Source organism: Tasmannia lanceolata, unplaced genomic scaffold (assembly GCF_043159265.1).
Source record: "Tasmannia lanceolata isolate RefF3 unplaced genomic scaffold, GAP_Taslan_0.1 ptg000018l, whole genome shotgun sequence".
Classification (NCBI taxonomy): Eukaryota; Viridiplantae; Streptophyta; class Magnoliopsida; order Canellales; family Winteraceae; genus Tasmannia; species Tasmannia lanceolata.
The window spans coordinates 16,974,689-16,998,160 of NW_027518695.1; the positions used below are offsets into that span (position 1 = coordinate 16,974,689).

The 23,472-nt window shown below is 37.7% G+C and overlaps 1 protein-coding gene across 1 annotated transcript in view; it reads right to left on the reverse strand.

The window, feature by feature from the left end:
• Positions 1-3,210: 3,210 nt before the first annotated feature.
• The window catches only part of LOC143850106 (putative F-box protein At4g22165), a 105,981-nt gene continuing 85,719 nt past the window's right edge, over positions 3,211-23,472 (reverse strand). Inside the window, exons 4-5 of the mRNA XM_077359411.1 lie at positions 18,916-19,939; positions 3,211-3,485 (exon numbers count right to left, since the gene is read on the reverse strand). Coding sequence (XP_077215526.1) covers position 3,485; positions 18,916-19,939 — 1,025 coding nt within the window. The 3' untranslated portion in view covers positions 3,211-3,484. The remainder of the gene's footprint in view (positions 3,486-18,915; positions 19,940-23,472) is intronic.

Consider the following 23,472-nt stretch of genomic DNA (forward strand, 5'->3'; position numbering starts at 1 on the left):
CCTGAATGTAGTAGATTCCAGTTGGGGAGGGATGTTTCACTTCATAAAACTGTGAAACAGCGGATTTTTTGCCTCCCCCTGTTGCCCTTCTATGAAGGCGAGCAGCCCCCCTGTTGCTGCGTAAAACTGACAGAGGTACGTCCTGTCTCACGAAGGAAGCAATAGACCTCATAATCGGGTGTTAATTTGGCAGAAATGTATGATTAAGTCCACTTTGAATGGCTTCCTTGCAGCTCTACACTCTTATGTTGTTTGGGTTATGTTACATATTGATTCTATAGGACCTAACATAGATAGAGTGTTCCTAAGAAATTATCTCCATAGGATCATGGTAAGTGTTGATTTGTAGAGGTTTAAAATGGACGTCTAGAAAATGGGTCCATTTTGTGCTTGTACAGATCGAATGGTTAGGATGATCCTATGGAGATGGTTTGTTAGGAACACCCTATCTATGTGAGGTGCTATGGAATGAATGGGTTGGATGAGTCAAACAACATGGGAGAGGGGGGGATGTTCGCCTTTTGAATCAAAGTAGTAGGGACTTCATAGCGACATTCATTCTAAAGGAAACCGAAGAACCTTTAGTCAATAGGATCCTTCAGTCGCAAACCAATTAATTAGTCACAAAGTAGACTTGTGACGCTTAACGATTGAACTCATTGGCTCCGCGCACCTTTGGTACTTCAGTAGGGCGAGCATGAAAGGGAAATATATCGATTGTTTCAGGTTGAGGGGAATTTCACTTTCTTCCGTCAGGCAAGGTTATGGAATAAAGCGAAGTTCAACGGAAAAAGCCGTGTTTCGGGCACGTCCATGTTTATAGTGGCTCGCTTAGATAAGCTATCTGAGCGATACCTCAGAAACCTCGCCCCCCATATATATAGAGGAAAATGATTGTGAGCTTGAAGCTCATATAGCTTATATGAGCTTGAGGGCCCAAACACATGGGTCCCACATTGTTTGTGGTGATCCAAACCATTCATTTGCAAGGCCTCATCATAGATAGGGTGTGTACCAAAAATCGGCTTCATTGGATCATCCTAACCCTCCAAAAATGGGCAGATTTGTGGCAAACGGTGTCTGTCCATTTTGCCCTCCACTTTTGGATGGGTTAGGATGATCCTATGGAGCCGATTTTTTGTACACACCCTATCTATGTAAGGGCCTTTCAAATGAATGGTTTGGATCATCCTAACAATGTAGGCCCACATGTGTTTGGGCCCTCAAGCTCATATAAGCTATAGAGCTTCAAGATCACAATCATTTTCCTCATATATATATATATATATATATATATATATATATATATAGAGAGAGAGAGAGAGAGAGAGAGAGAGAGAGAGAGAGAGAGAGGAAGCTGTCGGTGCGCTTAAGCGCCCAATCACATGGGGGCTCACTTTGTTAGGATGATCCAAAGCATTCATTTGAAAGGCTCTTACATAGATGGGGGGTGTACCAAAAATCAGCTCCATAGAATCATCCTAACCCATCCATTTGTGGAGGTCAAAATGGACAGACATTGTTTGTCCACAAATCTGCCCATTTTTGTCCTCCACAAATGGAGGGGTTAGGGTGATCCTATGGAGCTAATTTTTGGTACACCCCCTATCTACAATAGGGCCTTGAATGGTTTGGATCACCACAGAAAATGTGGGACCCATGTGATTGGGCACTTAAGCGCACCATAAGCTTGGTGAGCTTAAGCGCACCAACAGTTTCCTTATATATGTATATGAGAAAATGGTTCCTACACATATGTGTAGATAACTTATCTACACACTAGGTTAAAATACAGTGGGGGCCACATTATTTGGGTGATCCAAACCATTCATTTTTAAGGCCCTCACATAGATAGGGTGTCTACAAAAAATCAGATCCATAGGATCATCCCAACCCTACGATTTGTGGAGGTAAAATGGATGTCTTTAAACCTTCACAAATTAGTCCATTTTTTGCCTCCACAGTTCGAATGGTTAGGATGATCCTATGGATCTGATTTTTTGTGGACACCCTATCTATGTGAGGGCCTTAAAAATGAATTGTTTGGATCACCCAAATAATGTGGCCCCCACTGTATTTTAACCTAGTGTGTAGATAAGTTATCTACACATATGTGTAGGAACCGTTTTCTCTCTCTCTCTCTCTCTCTCTCTCTCTCTATATATATATATATATATATATATATATATATATATATATATATATATATATTCAGGAAAAAGTTTCTGAGATATCGTGCAGCTTGAGTAGCCCTCTATATACGCCATCTCCTATGGTGTCTGAGTCATCCAACCTGTTCATTCTATAGGACCTACCATAGGTGAGTCATCCAACCTGTTCATTCTATAGGACCTACCATAGGTAGGGTGTCCCTAAGAAATCATCTCTATAGGATCATGGTATGTGTTGATTTGTCAAGTTTTAGAATGGACGGCTAGAAACTAGGCGTCTATAGATCGAATGGTTAAGATGATTGTATGGAGATGGTTTCTTAGGAACACCCTATCTATGTGAGGTGCTATGTAATGAAGAGGTAGGATGGCTCACACAACATGGGAGATGGTGTTATATAGAGGCTTGCTCATGCTGCGCAATACCTCATAAACCTCGCCCCCTATACAAAAATCTTGCAAGGATGATCCTGATCCTCCGATCCACAGAGTGACTGCACATTATAAAAACCTCTATAGATTGTAGGGTTAGGATCATCCTATGGAAATGAGTTTTGGAGCCCACCGTATTTACATTCCGGCCCAATAAATGAGACACGGCCAATCCTCATTCCATCTGCTCATCTTGTTCTCTAAGATTTTGGTATAGATCATTTCCTGTGAACAATTGATGGACCAGATTCATCATACTCTGCCTTTGCAATCCAAATCTTTGCACAAGATGGGAGGCTGAACTTCGCTTAATGCTTTCTAGAAACACAATCAAGATCCTATAAAACAATACTATAGGGGTGAAACACTGATACTCTGGTTCCATTTCAGCCGTCATAGAAAGTTGAGTGGCTGATCCACATGCCTGCTAACTTGTATATTGAAAAACAAAAAGGGACGAGATGAAAGTTCAATACAGCACTTGATGCAAGCTGATCCTAATTTCAGACAATGGATTCAGATTGGGGATTAAATCATCCACGAGGGATTTTTAATTTTGTGAAAGTTGTAGAGCTCTTTTTCCAACAAAAATTTACCAATCAAAACAAGCGGGCCAATAAACAATCCCTTTAAATTTTGATCATGACTTAATTGACATATCCAACATAGTAATAATAAAATAGAAGTCCAATAAATACCTTCATAAACACAACTTTGATCATGACTTAATTGACTGCCCCTGATTTAAATTAATCTTAACCCTCAATATCACTAAACAAACCCTTGATGTGTTGCACCCACATATCATCCACAGCTGAATGACTCCATGCCAATTTCGTAAACTCAGTTCCCTCAGTGATGGGTGGTTTATCAGTCAATAATCTGCAATGTTACAAGGGAAACAAATAGAGGAAAACAGTCAGTATGGAATAAGACATTTTCTGGAGATATTATATGGTGCCCAAGCGTGAAGTCTAGTGTAAGTAGTACAGCAGAAGTGGGCTGCTGTTGGATCGAATATCAAGGGTGGCAATGCCTACATGAGGCACCATATAAAATCTCCCTTTTCTAAGTGCATAAAAAATCATAAGCATCTAATTTTTCATCCAACTTTTGAAATAACAAAAAGAAGTATCAGCCGCAACACTTTGGAAGCATTGTTATAAACTTATAAGCAACTTCTTCCTATCTATATATTTATTCTATTTTCTTCCCTTCACAGTGACAAGGAAGACCTGCTGTCACAATTAGTTGTAACCATTGTTGTAAGGAAAACATTTCTAAACCGGTTCCCATGTTGTAAGGAAGATCTGCTCTGCGTGTATATTCTTCCACAAATACAAACTGGATCTGAACAGAATTAATCATCCGGAACATGGCCAACTCTTTAATATTCTAACTGAGTGCGAGAGGTTGTATTAAACAAAGGTCACAACTTTTAGGAGCAGATCACTGTGCTTCTAGTGTCAAATTACCCAAGCACCAACTGTATATCTATGGCTGAACAAATTTAAGGATGCAACCAAGGTCAAAGCTAGGGTCGGCTTCTGCTCTAAACAGGGACTTCAGGTCACTTGATCTCAAGCCAAGCAGATCCAAGGCTGAGAGTAGTCCCAGGCTTCTTTATTACAATGTAATGATGTAGCACTAAAAAAGAACAAGATTAAAAAGAACTATGTAATGTTGGAACAATCTCCCACTCCAAACACGTTAAAGCCAATCATCAACAGTAACATTCTCCACTCTAAATTGGACTTTACTTGAAATTAATAGCTCGGCAAGGAAAAGTAAAACCCACCCATGAGGAGCACTGTCATATAGCTTATGATTCCTCCGTGGACCTTGAAGCTTAAAGTAACAACTGAGATTTTAGTGGGAGTTTCAATCCATAATTCACGCTGTATCTTCAATAGCAGCTTGCTTGTGACATTACACATGTTCAGTTCCATATTTCAAGGTAGAAAAAGCATGCAAAGTATAGATCATGGCAGCCAAGCCATCTTTGAAATAAAAAGTGAAAGCACTGGTACCAATCCATACCAAGATAGCATCAGCCAATGATGTGAAATAGAAAATTGAAACAGTACTTCAAAATTGAAGATCGAAAATTCCACGCTCAAAAGGTCTCCTAACCCAATCAGGAATCATGGTTTCACTAGAGAACCGATGGTATATTCTCTAAGACTATTCTAACTACACTTGCAAGTTAATTTCCAGAGACCTTATTCGAAGGACGAAGAACAACAAGTACTTCAAAATTGAAGATCGAAATTCCAGGAGCTCAAAAGGTCCACACCTAACACAATCAGGAATCACGGTTTCACTTGAGAACCAATGGTATATTCTCTAAAAGACTACTCTGACTACACTTGCAAGTTAATTTCCAGAGACCTCCTTCGAAGGAGGAGTAAGAACAACAAGTACTTACAAAGATGGTAGATTTCAGCCTAAGAGCACACACATAGATTGCATTCGCCTGGACAACAAGCCTCAACAAAATCCTCACGGTGGACCATTTGACAAATTAGAGAACAAACATCGTGCTCCCTGCCTTGAGGTAAGAGTCTGTAGATCACTTGTTCATACGTTGCAGGCTTTGCCAGGCAATCTGGTCATTTGTGTTTCAGATGTTCGATATCTCATGGACTCTCTTGGCTCACAGCGCGAACATTTTTAATAGTTGGCTCTGGTTTCAAATTACGGTTTGGTCCTCACTGAAACAGAAATTTCGGGGAAATATTAAATGATTGTCTAAAATAGAGATTTTTGGGAGAAATCCCTTAAATTTTGGATGAAATTTCAGGATAAACAAAATTTTGACCAAAATTTCGGCTGAAATAAACAAACATTCGTGTATATGAGATTTCGGTTCTGTTCTCGACTTAAACCCGAAATTTCGGATTTCGGTTGAAATTTAAAACCATGGTTGGCTCTATGTCCCTTGGCCTAAAATGAACCAAGTGCTATGGAGACTGGTGCTGATGATCGTTTTCTGGTGTTTATGAAAAGAAAGGAATAGCCGAATTTTTAAGAGAACTTCCAAAGGTGTATGTAGCTGCCAATATTGTATACCCTCCTTGACAATACGATGGACTAGTGTCTTGCCAGAATTCAAGGGAGTTACGGAAAATGCTATTAGAAGATCATGGGATGAGATCTAATTATCATACCTCAGAGAATGATGACCCAGATGGGGTTCTTCCCCCTCAAAAGCCACTTTAAGCTGAACTTTGATTGTTCTAGCATGGGGAATCTTGGGTGGGCAGGTGTTGAAGGCCTTCTTCGTGAGCACAACAAATCCAAGAGATAAGCCTACTCGAGGCCTCTGGGACAGACATGCAACCAATGCGGAGGTGCATGCTCTTCTAGAAGGTATTTACTTGTTGGGCACTACTGACCTTCATTGCATCATAGTGGAAGGATACTCTAAGACCATTATTAATTGGATGAAAATCAAGACAAATTATCCCTGGAGATGTACATTTGCAACCAAAGAAATTCTTAACAAAGACGAGGGACATGCAATCATATTCAAGCATATAAAGATTTGCCAATAATGAGGATGGGCAGCTAGCTCGGTCAAGACTGAGTCAATAGACACACCTTGGAGATCTTTGAATATCGCCCTTAATGTGGCCATCTAGCCACTAGATGAATTTCCAACTTTTTGGCTTTGTGGTGACTATCTCAGTCCCCCTCCTTTGGCCGCCATCTTTTCAAAATGATTATAGTCAACAATTGAGGAAAACAAAAGATTCTAAATTATAAAGATACCTTTTTCAGTTTCACCAATATGTTAACCCCTCAATTGAAACAAAACTTTATACATTAAAAAGGCCGTTTAACTTGCTACTCCGTTCATTAATTTGTGCAAGAATGCCTATAACCTGATATTCTATAAATAAAACATGCAGAATCAATGTTGTGACTGCCGAACAATCCATGACCATTTGATGGCCCACATCACTATTCAAAAGGATTTGAAGGCGAGATTTAAGCAATATTGTAGGTTTCGGTTTTCGTATGTTTTTCGGTGGTGGCGGAAATTAAACCATGCCGATTTTGGATGGAAATTTTGATGAAAATCTTGTAAAGCCATGGAAACTTTATAAAAGAGGTACATTTAAGATGAAACTCCAAGTGCTCGAATAGCACAAATACACACTAAAAACCCATCATATAAGCAAAAAATACCCATAGAGGATTAACAATACTATACACCTAGTGACATGCACTGTCGCACATGTCTAATAATTCAGTACATATCACATTTCACATGCATATTATATACATATTTATTTACAATGCATACACAATATTTCACATGCAATTCGTATAAATCATTGTTTCAAAACACGGACGCAGGTCAAAACACTGGCCGAAGAAATTCCTAGTCAACTCGGCACGACATGGTTGAGTCATCGGTTGACGCAGCTGAGTACACACCTGACGCGGAGCATGTGGTCATAACTTGGGAGAATCAAAGGAGTTTTTATCGACTTTGTAAGGCAAAACACAGAATGCGGCCAAGGCAAAAGGGAGTTGACTCGAGGGAGTTCACAATGACGCTGGGGAATTTTAAAACTATGTGGAAAGAATTCGTTGAAGTTATGGAGTCTAGCTCACGTAGTGGAACCTTTCTTGCCCGGAGCGTTGTAAGCCCTTCTGTCCCGCTTCGGCTAAAGAAAAAAGGGTCTTATTTTTGCCAAAGATGGCATTTCTGATCCTATTTGTATTTCGAGAAAGCGGGCGTCTATGATCTCATTCGTATTCCTCATAATGTAACATATTCATATAGTATACCACTAAAATAATTATACAATTTAGGTTTCAATATGCATTTTGGTTTTAGTATCCGTTTCGGTGGGGATGGAAAAAGAAAATTTTTAGTGGTTTTGTCATTTGTGTCAATTTAAGTGAAAATTTAAAACCATGATCTCATGCATTTTACTAGTGTACGAGACTTTTTCTAGGCCGTCAAAGGAAGGTCACGGATCAAGCCGCAATTATAGCCCTACGCAGTATTTTTGTGAGTGTAATCACGTACGAGATCGTTGGGATTCGGCTTCCTACAAGTTAGTAGGCAGGTTCTGTTGGCTACATAGTTTAACAGTACTAATCTCACTACACTAGGCATCAGGCACAGTTACAGTTAGGCATGTTTATGCCAGTTTTACAGTTTGCTAGCTAGATTGTTATGCCAGTTACAGTTTTTACATATATTTCCGGTTATTCTGTTTCTATTGATTGATATCAAGTTATTAGTGTAGACATATCTATTTCATTGTGCGTTAGCCCATTCCACGCATTCTATGTTACAGGTGGAGAACAGTAGGATGCTTGTTGCGCGAGCTTCGGGTGTAAGCAAGGGCGCCAGTTTAGGAGTTTATTATTTCTAGTTATTCAGTTTAATTGAGACAGTAGCTTTAGTAGGAATGAGCTCATTCCACGCATTTTATGTTACAGGTGGGGAACAATAGGATGCTTGTTGCGCGGGCTTCCGGTGTGAGCAAGAGCGCCAGTTTAGGAGTTTATTATTTCCAGTTCTTCAGTTTAATTGGGACAGTAGCTTTAGTAGGAATGAACAGCTAGTTATTTCATTTGGTTTAATTGATGTAGTCCTTTGGCCAAGAGATTTTAGTTCCGCTTTAATTACTCTGATGATGAATTAATTAGTTAGTTAGTTATTATTTTAGTGGCTCTGTTTATTGCATGGTTCCAGTGAGAATGCCTTACATATTCGTGGTTTGATGAATATGTGGCGGTTTATGTACCTAGACCTGAAATTCGATTTGGGGCATGACAATATAACCCTGAGAAAGACATAAATGCCCTTATAAAGTCCGAAATGCCAGAATACATTTCTATATAAAAATAACCTCATTATCAACTATAGCTTTTTCTTTTACAAAGCATCTCTTGAAAGCCTTTCTATGATTTTTATTTACATTTTTCTTCAAGTTTCATTCTAGTTTATTGTTATTATACAGAAACAGTAACTAGAGTCTCACATACTTGTGTTATTCTACAAAAACAGGAACTACAGTCTCACATACATGTATTCTAAAGGTGGTTAGGGGTTTGATTCCGTTCAGTGCAAAATGTAATCAAACATTTTGGTGAAGGATTCACCGGGCTTCATTGTATCTTGGAGGCAAATTCGTGGTTCCCCTTGCACACAGCTACTGAGGGCGAATATTGTCTTAAGGAAAGCGGCATCGCACCTTGAAGAATCTCAAGGCTATACAACTCCACCATACATTTTCTCCAACAGATATTACCCAGCCTTAATGTCATCACACCTCCAATACATGTCCAAAAGCTTTGTTTCAACCCTTACATCATTATGTAATCCATACATTAAAATGCGGCCATGGATTTGCCTTCTCACTAGTATATTTGAAGTTTGAGAACATGAAACTAAAACCCCAACCATTGTTGAAAAGTTGGGCTCTACGGACAACTGACGCATTTGGCCGAACAAGATAAATCATTGTAAACATAACCTGAAATCATCACATTCCAAGAGACTATCATTTCTCAATGCAAATATCTCAAAAATGATCTCCACATTCACTATGTCACCACATTTCCTTTACATATCAATGATCCCATTACCCAAAGATAAATCAACATCCCACCTCTGTCTTAAGAACGTGCCCGTGAATCTGCTTCCCCTTTCTCAAATCATAGAGCGCTACAAATGCTTGATCAAGCATAGGAACGAAGAGATTTCACATCCATGTGTTGAAGAACCTCGAAGAGCAGAAAGATGCCATGTTCAGAGATTTAACCTCTTCTTCTTCTTCTTCTTCTTCTTCTTCTTCTTCTTCTTCTTCTTCTTCTTTCTCAGTTTCTTCAATTCCTTCCACCACCTCCACGTCGTCGATCGCTCGTTTCATATCCATCATAAATTTATTCCATAGAGCCATTGGAATTGTGTTGGAATATATTAGCAACGCAATCTCAATGTGAGACGACATGGCGTCCATAAGGGATCTTATAGGGGAAACAATAAACTTTTCAACAACAAAAGAAAAGAATGTAGGAGGGTAAATATTTTCTTGCTGACGGGATTGCAAATTGATAGGGCTGAAATACTACATCATTGTAAGTGGCCATACCGTGTTTTCTAAAGTAAAGAAGAAAGTGATCTGATTCGATCAGATCTGAGAGCAGAGAGAGGCTTTTGCTCTTCTTTCCTTTTCTTATACGTTGTCTCTTTTCCTGGATTCACTTTTCCATTGCTACGAGAGTTGAGAGATGAGAGGCCCGAAAAAGCAATCCTTATCCCGTGGGTAGAGAAATATCAGCTCGAAAATATTTGCCTAAAAAACAGAATGAATCTTTTAGATCCGTTTGAAAAGCTGTTGAGGAACAACATTCTAGCAAACCGTGGTTCCCGGGAGCGAAAAATACGAGATTTTGCTTCCGAAATTTTTTTAAAGAACTCACCCTTAGACTATAGTTGATCACATTCTTTGTTGTCTAGAGTCTAGACCACTTTCAATAGCACATCAATGTCTTAGATCACTATCATCTCCAATAATCTAGATTAGAGTCTTCGTTGCTTAAAGGACTCCACAAACAATATATCATCCGGCTCTCCCTTTAGCGCCACATTCAATTTTAAAGTCAGAAAAAATTTATTTCTAAATCTGGATTTTTAATATGGTACACTAGATCTCCCCACACTCCTGAATCCTGATGATATTAGTAATGCTATTTGTATCAAGTTACACTTATTTTTAAACTATTATGCACCCTTTACACTTGCACACATATTCACATCACCATTTTAATATACATTTATCAATTCTAACGCAACTAAAAAACTGTAATACTATCAGTTCTAATCCATCCAAATAAATGTTCTCCTCATAACTGTTTTAACCAGCACCCATCAGTCAAAAAACATAATATTAAATCAAAACATCAAATCAAGAACAACATCATGGCAAGAAAATTTATTAAATTTGAAGAACCCTAGGAGACCACCATCTTCAATGGAATTCCATCCACCAAGAACATGCCAAACAATCAACTTGAAAAAATTATCCGGTGTCTCATAGAAAAAAATTGCAAACAATAACGATATCACTCAATTGGCATATATTCATTTAGTTTTTCCTCCTTCATAACCTCAATCTATGTCTATAATATTCACCTGAAATTATTTTTAGTGAGATGCATTACGATTCAACATAATGAAGCCCCCATGCAATTTTTTTCCTCAAAGCCTAATAGATCTTTCTTTCACTTAATTCATACAGCTTTATAGCCATTCTATCATCTCTTTTTCTTATCATCGATCACTCCACTTAGAACATAGATGCATAGATCAAATTGATGAACTTGTGAACACTAAAGAACAAAATGATAAACTAATCACTCAATTTTACACTAATTGGAGAACATTAGCAAACCAATTACGATACCATCTCAAGCCACCTTCATTCGAGCTCTTATACACGACATACATTTTCAACTTATATCTTTTGACTCACATCATTCGATATGCAGAATCATCCCATGCCATATATACTAAGTTTGTTAAGGAGAAATGGTAAAAACTTGGTTAAGAATCGACCTCGGAAAAGTTTTTTTAGTAGAAAAAAGCTGTTACGTAGATCTTCTATTTTGCAATAATTCAATATTTGCTCCGTAAGAATTTACAATGGAAAAACTCATGCTTGTGGTAAGATCACTGAAGGCAAGATTGGCCATGAATTTGGAGAGTTTGCTTCTACACGGAAACGAAGACCTTCGAGAATAAATATTGGAGCCGGAAGAAAGCGGAAATGTATAGCATCAGGAGCGTATGGCAATGGGAGATGCATAGATCTGGCCTTTTTTATCTTCAAAGTAATGACAAGGACCTCTCTCTCACCGTGCCATATATGCCTCACACCTTGCCATATATGCCTCACAGGCCTATATGCCTCTTGTAAAATCAAGGAAACATTTCGGTACGAAACCATGGCTGAAATCCATGTAAGATTCTACACCACGGGGTTTTCTTTTTCTTTTTTGTCATTTTGTGCACCGTTCACTTCTCTGCGAGTGACGATGATTTCTGTGAGGTTTCTATCGAAATGTCAATATTTCAACCGAAACTTCACTTTTTATATAAAAAGTTACATATTTCGCATATTTTGACCTAAACATTAACGAAATCTCAAATTTTCGGACAAAAACTGGTAATTTCCCAAAACCAAGTGAATTTCATTTCGGTAGCAGCCGAAATCAAAATATTTGGGCTGAAATGAAATGTTTCGACCAAAATTTAAAACCATGGCTATGATCTCTCTCTCTCTCTCTCTCTCTCTCTCTCTCTCTCTCTCTCTCTCTCTCTCTCTCTCTCATCACCAACCAATATAAACCTACTTAAAGTGTGAATACAAATACAGATCAAACAATAAAAGCAATAAAGCAAATAAAGAAAAAGGTGGAAAGTACACGCACCAAAACTAGATTTATGTGATTCGACAATAAGTCTACATCCATAGTTACGAAGTCCAAATTCAGGAAAATTTACGAAGTGAAAATTCAAATCTTTTAGAAAAATGGGTTTGCTTATATTGTGACGCATGTCCAAACAAATCACATAACAACACTACCGTTGCTTCATAAGCCTAGCAATGCACCCATTACAACAATTCCTAACATCTTGTCATGGCCAAGCAACATAAACAAATCAAGTCCAGCCACCATAAAGAGTCAATTCCAACCAACATTTACTCACCCAACATAACAAAGTTAAATGCAAATCTAATTCCTGGTCATTAATCAAAATATAAAATATTAAAGTTAATGCAAAATTTTCTTCAGTCTAAAATAGACAATTAAATGATTAATCGCTCAAACGAAGAAACTAGCTTACATTGATATCTTGTCAATTAAACATAACTACATATACACATCAACATTAATTTGTTGGCAGTACAAATCTTGGCAAATCAATGAGTTTTCGTTAAAATGCAAAGTAACTAACTAGCATCACTGAATCTATTTAGTTACTAGTATATGCGTACACACATAGATATAGTGTTAAACGGATAATTTGGTGTTGTAATTTAATCAAATTATCTAATCAAATCAACTTCTTCGTCTTTCTTGATTTGTCTTCTTCCCCCTCTTCTTGTGATTAATCAGTTAAGAAGAACTTAATCAGTGTGCAATAAATCAAAAATTAAAGAAAAGTAGAGAATAGAGGAAAATAAAAAGAAAAGCTTAAATACATCTTCTTGTAATTAATCAAGTAAGAAATTAACAACCGCAACAAACAGATATTTATTATCTAATAAAAATTCAAACTTTAAAAAATAATAGGGTAAAATGAACAAAAAAGAAATGAAATAGGAAAGAAAAAGTTTCTGAAAAAAATAGGAAATACACATCCCAAATTGGGAAACATGCTTCCCACGAAGCAATTGGTCCTTGGTAATTTGGTACACCCTTCATAGAATGCATGCCAAGTATTAATTATTAGAATAGTTACTAAATTCGGCGAATAATTTCAAATTTATCCAAAGAACTGTGAACTTTTTTGCCCTATTTCAAAATTCAAACTTCAGTCTTGAATAAATTAAAAAACTCACAATTCTGAAAATTTAGTGTACATCTATCTATAATATATACTAAGCACGTTACTTTTCATTTGTCATTCGTCTTTTCAAGAAAAGTTCCTTTTTCTTTTTTTGAAATTTTTTTTCTCCCTACAGAAAACAAGTTTGCCGCCTAAAATTAAGTTTGCCACTTAACATTGGATATTTTCCTGAAATTCAAGTTTGTCGTCAAGTATTTTGGTTTGCTGCCCTAAAAATTTACCACGGACCACGCCCTTCACGAATGAGTTTCCGGTGTTAATAGTTTGGGTTTAGCGCTTGCAAAATCGATTTTGGGCCCCTAAAAATTTAAAAATAAAAACCTAAGGCGGTGAAATCCAATGCTTCACAAATATGAAGTTGGAACTGAGCTTCGGCACCGATTTCATCGCCTAGGAGAGAGAGAGAGAGAGGAAAGAGCTTCAGCACCAATTTCACGTAACCACGACGAGCAGTCATAAGGAAAACATATCAAAACAGCGGTGAGTTACTTATATAGATATTCTCTCTTTCTTTTGATATTTCTGATCATCCTCCCATTTTCTTCCACCCGAAGGAGATTCTTTGATCCCCTCTGCTGCCGCTTTTGCTTTGCGAAAATTGCCCTCCCGATAACAATGAAGAAATCTCGCCAGCCATCAACGTGGCCATCTCTCTCTCTCTCTCTCTCTCTCTCTCTCCACGTCTTTACATTTTCGTCTATGAGGTTTCTTTCCTTCGAATCTCATCACATAAAAGAGCTTTTATAGGGGTTGGGCCTGTAGCTCAATGGTTAAGGGTGGGTTTCTCAACCTTGAGGCCACCAGTTCGATCCCAGCTTACCTACCGAAAAGAAGAGCTTTTATTGACCATAGTTTCAGCCTACTAAATCAGGAAATGTTTAATGGGCCAAGTTGAAATAGGGTGAAAAGAAGATGCATCTTAGTAATTTTCAAATTCACTGAAAATTTCTTTTACATGGACATGTTATTTACAATGAATTCTCATCTGCAGACGTACAAGTTGTCACATCCATAACGAGAGAACATAACCTTGGATAGGATAGAATGGAAGAAAATGATCCATGTAGAAGAACCCAACTAGAACCAGGATTAGAGCCGGGTAGATCCCCTATTACCTTCTTCATGAATTTTTTTTCTAAAGGATTCATTTAGCCGACCCCAACTAGCTTGGGACAAAGGCTTTGTTGAGTTGAGTTGAGTTGAGTTGGATGTGTTTGCCACAATCCGGATGCAGATATCACAAATACTTCCACGGTAGGTGCTTTAAAATTCAGTAAATTTGCAGATTATTTCAACAGACATTTTTTCAGTAGTCTTGAGTTAGTATGCATGTAGTACTACTAAGTTAAGTAGCTCAATATATTTATTCCCTACTTCTATCATGAATCCTTTTCTGGAACTAGATAAAAGCATTTCTAAAATAATCTGCAGATTCTTGCCTTCTTATTTTAAATTCAAAATATTGGGTTTCCAGTCTGTTTTTTTTTTTTTTTTGAAATGATAATATATTAAAAAGGAATCGAGAAGATCCACAAAGAAAAGAATACAGGGGAAAAGAGAAAAAAATACAAGAAGAAAGAAAAACTAGGGAGGCATAAAATCAAACCACTCCACACTAGATCTAATAGCTCCCAATTTGGCCAAACAATCTGCTTCACCATTGGCTGATCTTCTCACATGATTAAAAGAGGCTACAGATCCCAATAGTCTATCTGAGATCTCATCGATCATGGAGAGGAATCTCCATGGAGGTGGAGCAGATCCCGATATCCATTTCACTACATTGGAAGAATCTCCTTCGATAATTACTTTGTCCAACAATCCTGCTTCCAAATGCAAGATGCCCGAAAAAGCCGCTTTAACTTCCGCCTCGTTAGAATCGCATAGACCGCACAGACCTGAATATGCCCAAATTACCAAACCTTTTTCATCTCTAAGAAGACTACCTCTTCCCCCCAAACCAGGATTTCCAAAGCATGCTCCATCAAAATTAAGTTTTAAGAAACCGAAAGGAGGATTAGACCATTGTTGGACAATCTTTGGCTTGGAAGACCCTTCTGAGCAAACTATATGCCACCCCTCCCACAGATCATAAGTAGAGATACCAAAAAACAGAGGAGAGCTTTTAGCCCATTGAATAGAAATTGCTACAATCCTTTGAAAGGTCCCGTAAGCTGATTTGGCCTTACCTTCAAACACTCTATCATTTCTTTCTTTCCATATTGACCACCACATATCCAAAAGGCAAATCCTCCATAAAGCTTTCCCCTTTTTCTTCCAAGGCACAAAATCCCAACATTGAAGAATCTGCAAAATAGAATTTGGGATAACCCAAAGAATACCGAATCTGGACAGCAGCAGCCCCCAAATCACCCTTGCGTACTTACAGTGAATGAAAAGATGATCAATTGATTCCCCCTCCTGAAGACACAGAGGGCAGTGATTCACCAGCATCATTCCTTTCTTTCTTAATATATCCATTGTTTGAATTCTCCCCCGGCTAACAGCCCAACTGAAAAAAGCCACCCTTGGAGGGCAAGAAAAAGACCACACCTTTGCTACTAATTCATCAGGATCTCCAGCCACCCTGCTCGAATAACAAGATTTTACAGAAAACACTCCAGACTTACTATGAATCCAGATTCTCGTATCCGATCCTAATCTTTTGATATAGGGTCCTTCAATCATCGAGAACAAATTTGAAAGAGATGATAATTCTCTATCAAAAAAATTTCTTCTGAATTTTGGACACCAAATGATCGTGTTCTCCAGTCTTTCAAAACAATCCACAACGAATACCTCTTTAACAGCAGCCACCAAAAATAACTCAGGAAAAATGACTTTTAAAGGATCTTCGGAACACCAGGCATCAAGCCAAAATCTAATTCTATCCCCCTTGTAAACCTTGACTCGACACCCCTTGCGAAAAACATGAGATAATTTAAGGATATCTCTCCAAACTGCGAAAAACATGGGTTTCCAATCTGTTATTTAGCTCTGACTTCTTCTCACACTGTTATCAGGGTCGATTGAGGAGAAAAGCAGTAGATGTCGTGAAGCAGCTGCTTCCAGACTACTCCAATAATGATTCGATATTAGGATATGCATAAATTCTTCTGATTACAAGGGAATCTGGATTATAATTTTATATGCAGCTTTCTTTTAAATTTTGATAATGCTGCAATATCCTCTACATCTTCTATTCGTTTCGGATGGGTTGTTGCAATATTTGTCTAACTATAGGTTTGAACTATTATTACTTTCTCAAAGTATCCCATCTATTGGAATAGAATGTACAGTGAGCAAAAGTTACCTTTGTACGACAATATTTTGACAGTTGAAGCCGGAACTAAATACAAATGCATCACCAACAAGATCAATGTTAAGCTCGAGGCATTTGAGGTATGAAAGAAAGGTTAGGAAATCCTACTATTTGAACCAATATCAATAACTGTGCTTTAAGTTAGATCCGTAATCTCAGAACTGAGCTCAAACAAGTTACATCCAGCGTAATTAACAAAACGAGAAGTTAAAAGCTCTCTTCCTTTTGTGATGTCTCTTCCTCCCATCTCTCTCTCTCTCTGGAATTTTCACAGATATTTTATGGTGCGTTGGTGGAACTACTGCACCACAATCTATGGTTTCAACATGGACAAATGGTTTTTCCTTAAGGTTTCTCCTTCGGGTTTTTATGTTCCAAGATTCTGTATTCAAACATTTGTAGTCTCTCTTATCTCTTTTTTCCCACCAAATCATATCCACATATCAAAATGCTAAGAACAGAAATCCGTGATTTTCTGTTTTAATGATTCTTGATTGTCTGCAAGGACCTGAGAATAGTAACTGCGTTTCATTGATTCATGATTGTGTTTCATCTCACCACAAACAGACCGAATTGTGTAGTTTTTTATAAGCTATTGGATTTATGTATTTGTTTAGTTTTCTATGGAAAATAGTCATGTTCTTTTTCCCACCAATGCCTCAAGAGATAATGATTCATTTTCTTTATTTTCCAAGAATTTACCAGTCATGTTCTTTTTTCCGCCAAAGCCTCGAGAGATAATGATTCATTTTCTTTATGTTCCAAGAATTTACCAAAGGATCAAATTATTTTGTTTGGGAAAATGATATTAAATATTAACAAGGTATCAAAGCCACTTAAATGCGATCACATTGCTATATGATTTTCTGAGTTTTAGCCTGATTGAAACTCCGAATTTTTGGTCTGCCATCTGCCCAGATTTCAACATGATTTTTGCTAAGAATTTTAGTACATTTCTTACATTATGTAGATCCTTTTCCATTATTTTTCCTTCTACTTTTTGGGTTTATGATGATTTTTCATAAAGGTCTAAAAACCTATAATTTAGTTCGTAAAGGTTTATAGAAGATGAATGTCTTTCAAAGCAACATATATGATATTTGTAGTAGACTATAAGTATTGATTTCATACTTTGTTGATCCTTGGATTCTTTTTTCTTTTTTTTCAAACAGCTCTACTCCCTCACTCTCTGGACATCAGACATACCAGAAGATGGAGAAGAGGATGGATTCAAGGGAGGCGAGGAGGCCAAAGCCGCCGAACCCGAGAAATGACAAACAGCACAGGGGCTGAGCTTCTTCCTTTTAGTTGATGGAATGCGACTTCTTTTTATGGTATAATGGTAATTTTGGCTTATTTAAGCCAGAAAGACAGTTTCGTCTTTCTTGGTCTCTTTTTTGCAATCTTTCATTTTTATTTCCTCTGTGCTTTGTCCCATGTTTTCTGTTGTCATTACAGTGAAGATAAATAAAAAAATCAGTATATATGTCTTATAGGTCTGAATTTTATTACTTTAAACCCATGCTTTTATGCATGTCTGAATTTTGTACCGACCCTAGGTATGAAAAATGTTGGAGTACCATTCTAGGTTGTGAGTGACGAGAAGGATTTCCATGTAATATCTGTTGAATTTATTTCATTCTTCTAATTTGTGTTTTTATTCAATATTGTTGTAATGCACTCGGAGACTTTTTATGGTTCTTAGACATTTTAAAACCGATTACTTATGTATCCCGAATTTTGTGAAATTATTGGGATCTAGGCGTATAGAAAAATATGTCTTCAGTCCGGATTCGGAGCGCCATAGGGCTGCATGCATCAGTCCTTTTACCATGTTAGTTGGAGATACAAAGGTGCATTGAAAAGATGGGTTTTGTTGGTCCTACCAATCAATTTAGTATGATCAGTACGTCAAATGACCACCCATCTGATCCAGATATTTGAACTTTTGAAAATTTGCACCTGATGTTTTAAGGAGGTGACGCCGACTATTTTGCACGCATGCATAGCATGGGGCAGAATACAACTTTATTTTATATTTGCAAATAATTCATCAATTTCTCAATTATAATCATAACCATAAAGCTGATAAGAAAGGCAAAAAAAAATCAAAAGTTGTAGTGAAAAGTGTCTCTCAACAAATCCATTGTGAGCTTGCTTCTAATTTATTTAGGAAAAACAAAATGAGTATGGTAACAGTTTTGGTAGGTAAGTTTTAGCCCACAATATAAATTTGTAATTATGGCTACATTAATCAAAACTTGTTTACAATTTCAAACAAGCAACGTGGTAGCATTTCTCAACACATTAAAGACTTGAAAAAGAATGATTATGAACAATAAAAAGGAAGCCAGTGATAAAAAAAAATGATCACTACCTACCACAGATTCGGAAGGAGCCAGATGGGATTTGTAATCCAAGATGAAGAGTTGGGATAGAACGGTTTTATACTGTCATCATCCAAGTTGTAAATGCCATTATCAATGCCCTGCTCGTACCCATCATTAAAGTCATCAGTAAAGTAGATGCAGTTCCCCTTCAAGTGGGGAAAATCACGAGCCGAGAGAGAGGCGGAGCAATTCAATCCCACGAACAATGCCTGGTCGCCCAAGCTTTCAACCTCAGTCCAATTTCCTGTTTTCTTGTCCAGTTGAAAAACTTCAAAACAAGATGTCCTAATAATGTTTAAATTACTAGGGATCTCATAGTGTCTGAATACCTTCAACAACTCCCCAGATGATTCCATTATATACTCTACATCACCTCCGCCTTCTATGGGTGAACTAACTTCTCTAAACTTGGGTAAACCATTGGAAGTAAAGTCACAAACTACAACATAACCCCAATTAGTGATGCAATAAAAGTTACCCTCGTAATATATGGCATCTCGAAATGGACCCCACGTAGTATTCAGCAATGTAGTCCATCCCTCATCCCCCGATTTATAGAAGGAAAATCGCAAAGCAGCAGTGACGAAGGTGGCAACAATATAGTCCGATGTTGAAATAGGATCTGCCGATAAAAAAGTCTTGCGCACATATCTGGAGCCCCTTCGTATTTCAGGCTCATAAATCACTTGAGGGTACTCGAATTTATCAAATGAGGGAAGCTGGATTTGGGTTCTTGAGAAGGGATTTAAAAGCTGAATGTTGAAGTTGTTATCTACGGTGAGCAACCATCCCTTCGAAGATCCACAACACCATTTCCCATGAAATTCTGGTATTTGAATATTATAAAGCTTGTTATCAGAGAGGTTGAAGAACTTACAAGATTCACTGCAATCTTTATCAGGGAGCATAAACAATGGAAGTTGATGCTGAGAGATCGACCAGTGGGGAAGTTCGAACTGCTCTCCCATAACACTGCTAGTGTGTATCTTCTTCTTGGTTTTGATTGGATTTGAAGCTGAGAAAAGAGAAGAGGGATTATGATAAACAATTTGAGCATATAGAAAACAAATGTAATCATAAAATGCAAATAAGAGATATAATAGTTGTAGATATGTCCCAAATTATGTGATTAATGACTTCCAAAGAGGCCTTAGCATCCAATTCGCAAATAATCTCACTTTCAAATAAATGTAATATTGGTGATATTCAAAGAAGCTCTTAGTCTCGTAATGTAAAAGTAATTATTAATCCTACAATAAAAATAAGTGATTAGCCCTAATAAAGGGCTAACACAACTTAAATTATAGGATTACAATCACATTTACATAAGAAGACTAAGAGGACTTATCTTATTTAATCTTATTTGCGAATGGGACATTGAGGCATCTTTGGCCATTAACAATAGCATTTAATATTCTGTATGTGCTATTTAACTTCAACATCCCCTGCCGAAAGAAAGGCAGATTTAGAAAGGACTTCAGGATCAGACTGAGCCCTTATAGGACTGACTAGTTTTGGATCAATGTCCCACAGAAGATCTATTTTCCCAGAATCAGTGATTGCAAACAGACACATATAAGAATGAATACATAAAACATGGGTGCATAGTACTCTGATGCGATCTATTTTTGAAGAACAATATATATATATATATATAGATGGGTTAGTAGTTTTGAAAGAAGGAAAAGAAATTGGTAATCCCTTTATCCAGTCAACTAATTTCTCTTCTCTTTCTCAACCAAGGTTCTTATCAACTTCTCTCCCACTATCTTATCTCTTTGTTTCTTCTCCTCAAAATATCACTATTGATTTCCACAACCTAATATTTATTTGCTTACTAATGGGTTGTCCAAAGATGCTTTATTTTTGTACTGATCTGGATGAACGAATAGAACCAACAAAAGAATCTAGAGTTTTGGTTGTTACAGAGAGAAGAACCATTAACGAGTTATATATGGAAAGATTATAAAAGAAAACGAAAAAAATAGCGAACACTTTAGTTGGTCACCTAATTTTTCTCTATATCAGCAAATGGTCCTACCATTTTTTCTCCACCACCACCCGCTGCCTCCTGTGTTTCTTATGTTCTAGAAAATATCACCATTGCTTTCCACAACCTAATATTTATTTGCTTGTTGATGGTATGTTCAAAGATTTTTTTAAAAGTTTTGCAATAATGAGTGAACAAGTGGACAAATGAAGGAATTCTGAATTGTGGTCATTGTTGGAGAGAGAGAGATTGAAAGAGCGATCAGTGCACATGCTGAAAAACTACTACGTGAGCATCTTGTCGAACAATCAATCAAATCTCCAAGGATGTTTTTTAACCCCGTTGAGCCAACGAATAACATTCACGGGGTCCCTTCCACCACAACTTTGTTAAAACCATCGCTTACTAAGAGACTTAGGCCTTGGTGCACAGCTTTGACCTCATCCGTTATACCCAGGGGACCCACATAAGCCCACACCACCTCTCCTTTATCATTTCTAAGGACACCCCCTTCCCCAGCCGCAGCCCTGGATTCCCAAAACTAGAGCCAACAAAGTTTAATTTCACATAGCCAGGCTCTGGAGGACTCCAACTTTGAACAATCTTTTGTTTGGTGTCCCTATTATTACAAAGTTCCGTCCACCTTTCCCAAAGATCATATGAAGAGATGCATTGAAACCTGGGAAGAGCTTTAACCCCAAGAAATCACTTAGGTAATCACCGTCATATAAAGGTGTGGCGGAGCAGTCCCTTTAAACACCCTTACATTTATTTCCTTCCAAATTACCCATATAGTTGTGAGAAATCATGCCTTCCATAGCACTTTGCCTTTGCCTTTCCATGGTGCCCCTGCCCATTCTAGCAAAAGATGCTTGAGATTAGTAGGAAATGCCCACATAATGCCGAATCTTCCAACCACTTTACACCAAATCTCCCTAGCCAGTTTGCAATGAATGAGTAGATGATGTGTGTGCACTCATCATATAAAAGGGAAATGATAAATTCGCCCCTTTTCTCTACATGGCACAGCTAGTGCCAATCAGGCCCGTCGAATCCTTCCCACATGGAGTACAAAAGCCCATCTGCAATCATAGATACACTGCTAGTTCCTCATATAAAATCTTATCTATCTATCTATAATATATACTAAGCCTCTAACTCTAACTTTCCAAAACGTCATTTTGCCTTTTCCAAGGAAACCTTTTTTTTTTTTTTGAGAAAAACTTTTCTCATTTCAAAATCAAGTTTGTTGCTAAGAAATTAAGTTTGCCGCCCTCTGAAATCAAGTTTTCTGCCAATGAAATTGAGTTTTCTACCCACAATATTTCCAAGAGGAAAAAACGCATAAAATTTAAACTCTCTACATTTCCATTCTATTCCTCCACCTTCCATACTACTCCTAAAATCTCTCCCTCACTAAAATCTCTCCCACCTCTCTCTAAGTGATGTAGCTCAAATGCTGGCATGCATGTGTGCATAGCATGGTGGGCCTTGGTTTTAGAGTTACAATGGTGGTCAAATATTGTGAAGCTTTGGGACTCAAGTTTTGCATGTACTTAAAGCATTTTGGAAGTTGTCTTCTTGGAATGAAGTAGTTTATAGTCACAAGAGGTTTTGAAAGTTGTTATTGTTCTAATTTACAAGTAGGGTCAAAGTCTTAGGTAATTAATAGTAGTTTAGGAATAAATGACTTGGGTAGTGGGAAAAAATGTAAAGAGGGGATGATGTATTTTGGGCCATTCAAGAAAATATTTGAATGAAGTAAAGAAACTCTTTTGTGGCTGAGCATGACTCCCATTGTTTAATCCTCCTTCCTCAAGTTTTCTTGTGTGTTTTTTTCCCTCTTATTCTACTCTCCATTATTTCGTACAAAGCTTGAGTTTCGCTCTTGGTCGGCGTTTCTTCTTTCTTATGGATCTTTCTTCCATGGTGGCGAGAAGACCTAGAGGAAGGCGCGGCAACAATCCGATAGTGGATGCAAGAGATGATGAAATACAAGAATTGTACGTAGGGATGGCAACGGGGCGGGGCGGGATGTTGCATTCCCCGTCCCCAGCCCCGATTCGGGGGATGGCGGGGAATCCCCATCCACGCCTCACGCACTGCAGGGAAATGTGTTTAATGGATTTTTTATTAGAAAATTCTACAGAAAATACATTTGAGAGTGATATTAGGTAAAATTTAGGAATATTAAACGGAATTTGTGCTATGATAAGTACGGCTACCCAAATTAAAAGCGAAAAATTCAAATTTAATAACAAAAAATTCAATTTTGTGCGGGGATTACGAGACGGGGCCAAAGCAATCCCCGTCCCTACCCCGTCGCCGCTTCGAGGAATTTTTCCATTCCCCGTCCCCGCTTAGATCGGGGAATACCTGCCCCGTTCGGGGCCGGGTGGATCCTCTTTTTCACGGGTTTAATTGCCAGCACTATTCGTAGGCAAGTTGAGCAATTAACTTTTTGCTTAGAGCGTTAAGAAACTCGTAGTGATCACGATCATTCAAGCGATGAGTCCGATGTTAATCCATTTGCCAATTGGCCCCAACATGAGGAACCG